Source organism: Primulina tabacum, chromosome 6 (assembly GCF_025594145.1).
Source record: "Primulina tabacum isolate GXHZ01 chromosome 6, ASM2559414v2, whole genome shotgun sequence".
NCBI classification, from domain to species: domain Eukaryota; kingdom Viridiplantae; phylum Streptophyta; class Magnoliopsida; order Lamiales; family Gesneriaceae; genus Primulina; species Primulina tabacum.
Genome location: NC_134555.1, coordinates 40,122,607 through 40,131,259, shown reverse-complemented (window position 1 = coordinate 40,131,259; position 8,653 = coordinate 40,122,607). Strand labels below are relative to the sequence as shown.

At 32.9% G+C, this 8,653-nt stretch overlaps 1 protein-coding gene across 3 annotated transcripts; it reads left to right on the top strand.

Annotated features, from left to right (window-relative positions):
* Positions 1-3,230: 3,230 nt before the first annotated feature.
* On the top strand, positions 3,231-7,699 carry LOC142549520 (putative RNA-binding protein C25G10.01). 3 transcript variants are annotated; one of them, XM_075658502.1, is made up of 7 exons: positions 3,231-3,348; positions 3,452-3,471; positions 4,545-4,691; positions 4,797-4,896; positions 6,453-6,602; positions 7,158-7,227; positions 7,295-7,699. In XM_075658502.1, the coding sequence occupies exons 1-7, from the start codon at positions 3,346-3,348 to the stop codon at positions 7,495-7,497; spliced, it is 693 nt and encodes a 230-aa protein (XP_075514617.1). In that variant the 5' UTR covers positions 3,231-3,345; the 3' UTR covers positions 7,498-7,699. The 3 variants fall into 3 exon arrangements, with proteins under 3 accessions (XP_075514617.1, XP_075514615.1, XP_075514616.1); XM_075658500.1 differs by having other exon boundaries at positions 7,158-7,230; XM_075658501.1 differs by lacking the exon at positions 3,452-3,471 and having other exon boundaries at positions 3,233-3,368; positions 7,158-7,230.
* The last annotated feature ends 954 nt before the right edge of the window (positions 7,700-8,653 follow it).

Below are 8,653 nucleotides of genomic sequence, written 5' to 3'. Positions count from 1 at the left end.
TGAGACAAAAAAAAAAAAAAAAAAATTAAACCACACATGTCAACTCTACGGAAAAGCTGAACCATCAACTCCCCATTTTTCACCCTAAATTGGTCAAAATATGCGAAAGAGGTCATTACGAAAAATATTGAAATTCTTGATAACACAATAAGATGCTTGTGTGAAGGGGGTGTGGGAAGAGTGAGAGTTGTACTGATAATAAATAAAATAAGATGAGGCTATGAAAAGGACCAGTGACAAAATAATTTTTAATAATTTTACACTAACAATAAATAAAATAAAATTAGGTTAACGCTCTATAGGTTGTACTAATAATAAATAAAATCTAATATTATGTTGTGGAATTTCATTTCGAGTTTTTGTCGACTGTATATTAAAAGTTTTGTTCTGACACTGTAAATTTGATTTTTTTGGCTTTTAGTCTATTTAATTGGAGTTCTAACGTGGTGTTAAAAAATATTGACATAACATTGAAAACTATCGTGTCAAAAGTTAGTGCACCAAGGTTAAAGTTTTATAACTAATAGATTAAACTCAAAATAAGATAAGATAGTTGACAAAAAAAATTGCTTTTCATTGTTACAAATTTTAATAGTGTATTATAAATATTAAATTATTTTCATTGAGCTTTGAAAAATAAAAATTATCATTACCATATGCTATTATAGAAGGAAAATAATGTGATTGTACGTCAAGTATTTGATAAAAATAAAGATGTTTTTTCTACCATGATTTAATTTATTGGCATTGATATTTAACATCATGTTATAATCAATCGCTTACCACTAGAAAAAATATTATAGTTGTTAGCAGATTTACAACATTATTGTGGCAGCACAAAGCTCATATTAAGCTATGAGTAGACATAAGAGACCGCAATTTGTGGGTGCCATTGGATCGAGATGTTAAGCCCTAGGCAGTGCAGACCACGCTGCGTACGAGCATACATAATAATTGATGGGTGCTACCATGGACACTCCAACACCCAGCCAGAAATTTCTTTTGGGGTGACTCGAACTTTTGACCTCATTATAATACCAATTTTTAAGATCAAACACTTACCACATGTCGAAAATTATATCTGTTAGCAGATACACAACTTTATTTCCTTACATCGTGGCAGCGCAAAACCCATACTAAGGATCAGTGGACATGAGAGACTACACTATTGCGTGAGATCAAAGCCCAATAAACGATTGATTATAACATGATCTTAAATATCCAACACTCGACGCACACATGTCGTGTTCATACACTTGCACCCAAGTCAAGCATTTTCCAGTGCAAATCGTGCCCTTGATTTACACTCCATGCGAAAGAGAGAAAATGTTGACCAATCATTCTTATATTTTTCATAAAGTGTAATTTAATATAAGTTCATTTATACCACTTTTATTTTCCTATGTGAGACAAACTCATCACTCCCTAATTTTCATCTACACAAATGAAACCACATTAACACACACAACCCAATTATAGATTATAATCCAACAACGTCGCATATGCAACATTTGTGCTTCGACCACTAATATATACATCAGTGACCATGACACCGTAATGTACATAGTCAGTAATAGAATACATATTATGTATGCTTCTTATATATAAGTGTAATTTTTGAATGGTTGAGAAATTTGAGATATAATACTTAGCAATATGATGTTGGGATTAAGTTGCCCCTCTCCTGAGATTTCTTCAACTTGTAACGAATAATTTATGCCAAAATGAAAGAATGAAACTAAAGCCATAAACAGTATAACAAATTTGGTGGTAAATTGACTGATAACTCCAGCAAATTTTATTTCAAAAAATATAGCAAACATACCGCCAATTATAGTTTTTGAGCGGAGTTGGAAGAAAAGTTGGTGCTCGGCCATTATAGATAGTATAAATATAAATTTTGGACATTGACACCATTTTTCAAAAATTTTCAAATGATTTTCTTATGATATTTATTTTTCTAATCATTTTCCAAAAACCCTGTACATGTTAAATAGCTATTCATTATATTTTTAGGTCATCTCCAACCCTGCGCCAAAATATCGTTTTTACGCTATTTTGGTGCAGGGATCATCTCCAATGGAGCAAAATAGCGTAGCTCCATTTCCTATGCGCCAAATTTGGCGCAGGGCATTTTTCTTTTTTTAATAATTAGATAATATTTATTGTATTATTTTAATAATTAAATATAAAATCATAAAAATTAAAATATTTAATTATATAAATTTATAAATATATCAGATTGTTGATGAGAGAAGCACCAACTCCGGATGTAGAAATGATTGTCGATGAGAATATCAGATTTCAAGAATTTCTCGCTCAATATAAAAGTATAAAAGACAAAGATGCTCACTATGCACTACGAAACGCTTTAATTGATCATTTATGGAAGGAATATAGTTGTTAAGATGTTTGAATTTGGATTCATATTAAGTTCTAAAAATAAATTATTTGTATTAAAATTATGTCAATTTTAATAATGAAGCATTTTTATTAATTCGTATTATAAATATTAGAGTCAATATATATAAAAATCAAATAAAGAAATTTAACTAGTAATATAAATAAAATTATAATTATAATACTAATATTAACATTAATTATAATTATATTATTAAATTTATAAATAATAAATAGTAAACAAAAAGAATATTCTAGGAATATACTTTTTAGGGTAAGATTTGAAGTAAATGTGTTGAAGATGAATGTTATATTTGGTGCAGAAACTGCACTATTTTGGTACAGAAACTGCACCAAAATATATTTATGGATTGTAGATGGCCTTACACTTGATCACTCAGATTTCTAAATTAATAAATAAATTATCAATATCTTAAATTTAGAGATTGTTAAAAATTCTCTATGAAAAAATGAGTACGAATTTAAAATATGTATAAATAAAAATTTGTGCTTAAAACTTAAAAACAAAGAGTTAATAAATATTTTTTTGGGAGAAGTTTTTATTGATATCGAGCTTTGGATTTTTTTAAAAGAATAGGTCTTCTGTGAGACGATGTCACAAATCTTTATTTGTGAAACGGGTCAACTCTACCGATATTAATAATAAAAAATAATATTTTTAGCATAAAAAGTAATACTTTTAATGGATGACCTAAATAAAAGATTCGTCTCACAAAATACGATCCATGAGACCGTCTCACGCAAGTTTATGTGTTTTTTTAAATTAGTATTATTATTAATTTTCTTCTAATTCCATTGCACTTACGTATAAATAGAACCTAATTCCATAGCGCATTTGCACCGGGTTTCGTTTATTTGCGCAGAAAGTTGAATTAACTGCTCGAAGCCCTTGGAGCACTCGCGATTTAGGGTTTTACCCCCACCATGGCAAGATCTCCGTCTCTTATGTTGTTTTGTATGAAATTCAGTCAAATATCGATTTTTTTGTGCTTTTCAATAAGTCTTAACAGATTGTTTTTCCATTCTGCAGGCTGATTCTCCTCGTGCACGGTAATTTTTTTAATTGCTTCCTTGACATCGCTTTTTGATCGTTTTGATTTAATTTAGGATTTTCTGACCAGATTCTTTCAGTTGAAGGGGGCTTTATATTTTGGTTTTCCGATTGCGTGAAAAACAATAGCTAAATTGGCATTGTGATGTTTGTCGTCTGCTGTTTTCGTCTGTGGGCCAATGTGTTTTGCAGACAAAACTCCTATTTATGGAAAAATAACATGTCAAATTCGGGAATTTTCTTATTTTTGGGGTGGGTGCCATATCCGCCACGGAATGAGCTGGCCTTGTGGTTCCTAGAAGGCCTGGTATTATGTGCGGTGGTTGTTTCTCATGGTGAGAATATTTAGATTTTAGTGGCTCAAAATTTTAATGTGATGTGTATTATGTCAGCGGAATGAAATAAATTCAGGCTTTTATGTATGGAGAGAAGGGAATTTGGAACTTCACCTGGATACTGCATCGGTTTGTGTATTAGCATATTAAATTGGATTTTTCCGTTGTTTAGAAAAGATGGGGACATGATCCACTTTTATTTAAGAGACAGACCAGTCACTTTTATGATATAATTGATGTATGTTTTATTTTTCTTGCCCTCCTACTTCAAAAGTGCGAAAATTGAGTAGATGTACCATGGCTGGTTTCAATTCTTATTTAAGTAAAGTAATGCACCAACCATTTGTATGTCACAGTTCTCTGGAAGAAACTATCATATAGGAAAGCGGACTTATATATTACAGTCTGCTGTTGCTGTAGGTAAAACGTTGCAATAGTCTGAGCTGTTACCAAGCATTTTTTATTTTTTGAATCTAGTTCTCACTTCTCACTGTCATATCCAGTTCAGCTATAGCTTTTTCAACAGCCAATGTGATTGCTAATAAACCTTGTATAAGTTTCACTCTTTAGATTCGATCTGGTAGCCATGGATGGTCTTTGTTTTCATTGAAAGATACTTCTTGACGTGGTTTGTTATTGTACAAAAAGATGAAGTTTAACTGTCTTCAGTCGTATTTACTGCTACTTCTGTTCATACTAAGTGTTTGACCTTCTGTTCTACCTCATATTTGCTTTAGCTATGCCCACTCTCCTCCATGGGAAGAAAAAAAAATGAAATCGAGGTCAAGATCAAGGTCTAATTCTCGATCTCGATCTAGATCTAGATCATGGTCGAGGCCAAGGCCCAAGTCTAGGTCCAGGTCTGGGTCTAGAGATCGTGGCAGGCAAGTTACAATATGTGTTGCGTTCAGTTTTGCAGTTTTCTCGTGTTGTAGATTGTCATTTGATGTATCGATCATAGTTGACATTCTTCTCGATCTGTCCTGCAGGACTGAAGCTGTTAACAAAGGAGACACACTCTATGTTACGGGACTTTCTACGAGGGTCACTGAGCGAGACCTTGAGGATCATTTCTCAAAAGAAGGAAAGGTGAATTGCTCCTTCTATTTTATTTTTTCACTTTTATGAAAAATTGAAACTAACAAATTGGGTATGGCATGTTTTGATTTTGTGTGGAACTTTATCATTAGAATGTCTTTTAGATGCAATTGAGTGAAGCACTTGAGGAGTTGAGGTTTTTTTTTGCTCGAAAAGTTGTCAAGAGCCCATGTAGCTGAGGTTATTTTAAGCATCATATAAGCATTTGGAACTTAGATTTTACAGCAACTTATAATAATCTTAAATTTATTTCTAAAGTTAAGCTCTTAAATTTTTGGATAAAACAAGTCACTGGAGAGGAAAAATTGAAGAGAGAAGAGGAACAAATCAAGTGAATTGGAGGAAGGAAAAAAGTGAGACGGAAAGGATTGGAGGATAGTTTGGGATATGTAAGGTAAATATTAAGGTTATTTTAAATAAAACTTTCATGGTTTTAAAAGAAATTATCTGGCGACTGGCATGATCTTACGTCTTTTAAAAAAATTATGAGATGTGAATAACTTGTTTTTAAACATCATATTTTCAAAATAATTTAACAAATATTTGCGAACATCTTATAAGATATTTTAATTACCTAGAGTTGAGCTGTTCAAGCTCTAAGTTTGTGTTTGGATACAGAAGCTTTTGGAGTGAGAATAATTTTCTAACTTTTGTCAAAAAAGCGTTTTTGCTGAAAAGTACAGTTGGTTAGGCATTTTTTTTAAAAAAAGCACTTAAACAAGCAAGAGGCCTCCAAATAGAAAACAGTTTCTGCTTTATATAAAAACACGTAAAAATATTTTTCTTAATGAAAGATTCTTTTAGGCTAAGTGCTTCCATACCAAACTGATCATGAGTAGTTAATTGTTTTGATCAAGTGTATTTGACGAGAGTCATGATAAACGACCTCTATCAATAATCCAAATACTTTCTTAGGATGTTTTCAATTGCAGAAACTCCACAAAACCATGATCCCAAAAGATAGATCTTGGTTTAAGTTGGAAAATCAACCGAATGATTATACAACCACCACAAACTGAATTTCGCTAAGGTTTTTGATTTCTTGGATACCATTCATTTGAAGATTTGAGGATAACGAGTCCAAATTCAACACCACAAGATGACTGATAAGAATGAATCTTGATAAGTTCAATTGATTTGTTCAATAAGAATTCAAGAGAATCTTGCAATTTTCTTGATAAAAATGAATGATATATTCTGAACATGTTTACATAATTATATATGAAAATCCTAAACTAACTATGTGATATCGGCTTAAGCTAAAGTTGCCCATAAAAGAGCGTGAACAAGTCCAGAGTCCCAAGACAGATGTAATTAGGCTCCTAATAAAAATTTGTTAAATAAATATGGCCCATAACAAAGAAACTTAATTTTAATTTGAATTAATCCCCTTCGGACATACAAGCATAATTTTCTATTTTAGCCCTTGAAATGTCTGCATTGAAATGATTGTCAATCATAGAGAGTGTCACATAATTGTTTTCTTGATTTAGCTTAGATTTCTTTTATCATGTTAATATTTGTTGTTTTCCCCTATTTTATTACAGGTGAAATCAGTATTTTTGGTTGTGGAACCGCGTTCCCGTGTTTCCCGTGGTTTTGCTTTTATCACAATGGATTCTGTTGATGATGCCACCCGCTGTATCAAATACCTAGATCAATCAGTTCTTGAAGGCCGGTACATAACTGTGGAGAGGGTAAGCTGTCTGTTAAGAAACGGTTGCCTGGACTATTTAATTCTATTATAGTCTGTTTGACGTGAAGGTTTTCTGGTTATATTCAGAAGACATTGCGCTAGCTATGTTGGCAGAAACCAAAGATGATGAGTCATTGGAACAAGCTAAAACAGCTTTTCACTTGCATCTGATCAACTAAATATCAACTATATTGTCCAACAACTTTACAACCTCAGCAAATACTCTCAAATAAACAACGGTCTTTATCAACATTGTAATCAAGCATTTATGGTATTTCATACCTGGCATTTTTTCTTTTTATTGGATTCTGATTTAGGCAAATGAGAGAAATGACTTTCTTAGTATATCTTTCTGCAATGTTTCTTTTCCTAGATTTGAACTATTCAGGGAAAGTTAGATATGATTTCTCTGTTTTATCTACATTCATGTTTTTGAGGTTTTATTTCTCCGCTCTTTCCCATTCTGTGAGATATGCGTTGTTTCTATTTCAACTTATTTAAGTATAGATACTGCTTCGCTAGAGTACATGAAGTGAGGCCATTTATTTCCCTGCAGTCCCGGAGGAAACGTGGAAGGACTCCCACCCCTGGTCATTACCTTGGACTCAAAAGCACTCGGGGTGATGGTGGTAAGTTATTTAGTTTAACTTTGTCTTTGGATATGGTGAAAACTTTCTCATCATTTTTGTTAAGGTTATCGAGGTGACCGTGGCACATATCGTGGAGGTTCGAGCCGTGATGATTATGGATACCAAAGGTCTTCTAGGCGTTCTCCTTATAGAGGTGGACGTGATTACTCTCCGAGACGTTCTCCATATGGAGGTGGGCGTGATTACTCTCCTCGGCGTTCACCTGCTGGCAGAAGATCAAAGAGGGACAGGTCGTATTCTCCATGACATAGCTTTCAATCGTCTACGTGCTTGGCTTCAGGTGAACGGACAAACACATTAATCATGTTTGTATTTTAGATCTAAGTCTTTTTTTCAAAGAGTTCTTGGTAATGCTTTGTTTGGATTAAGGTAGATTATCTCCTATTATGTTTTGGCACTTTTGTCTGTTACAGACTTATTGTTATCAAGCTCAACGTACTATATCTTAGCTGCCTTGATCTTCTCATCTCTGAATGTCATTGCGTTTGAATTTTTTATTTGTGTTTTCCTTCTGAATCTTTTCGATTAAATGCGGCTCGAAAGCTGAATCTGCCGAGTTTCCTTGGGCCACTTCTTGATCAATTTATGTTAAAATGTTTTGCTACAGTTGGTTTTGTATCATTGCAGCTACGTAGCCTACGTTGGGTTCAAGTTTTGCTTCATTTATACCACATTTAGAGAAATATTCTGCTGTGTGTTTTATATACCATTAGATATATTTATGAATCTCATATAAATTTTGCGTAAAACCTGTATATAAAATATATGCGATATTTCTTCTACATAATATGACAATCCCGTGTCCCATCTCACAGTGCGACACGTGGCAAAATTCGTTCAGTGTACTAGGCAAAGTATTGTCAACGGCAGCAAGAATTTCCGAAAACATTGAAGTTTTTTTAAGCACTATAAACAAAAGCACCAAAGTTCATTCTCTCGAAGTTTGTTGCTGAACTTTTAAAATACATTTTTCGAATATCTGTTATTCAATTGTGTGTAAAGATTTACCAAAAGGTTATAAAGTTTGTAATATACATTTCCATTGAGTTGTTTGAACGAGTGTATCGTGTCTTGGTGAATGGCTATGGATGTAACCTTGTCTAGAATTCAAATATAAGTGGTAGGTTTTGGATGGATTAAACATGTTTTGGCCAAACCGACTCAAACTTCGCTTAGGTCCAAGTGATTTGAGTCCGTGTTAGAATACAACAGCTTTATACCAAGTTTTATGTGTTACAATCAAGCCACGCGTGCCTAGTTATGGGCTCTTTGATTCAAACCATATTAGAGTAAATAAATTCAAGGGAGTTTAAATTGGTTATGTGTGTCGGCAAGTACAGGAAATATTTCATGTATGATGGAAGCATTCAATGGGGTTGAAGAATTTGAAAACGGAAACAAA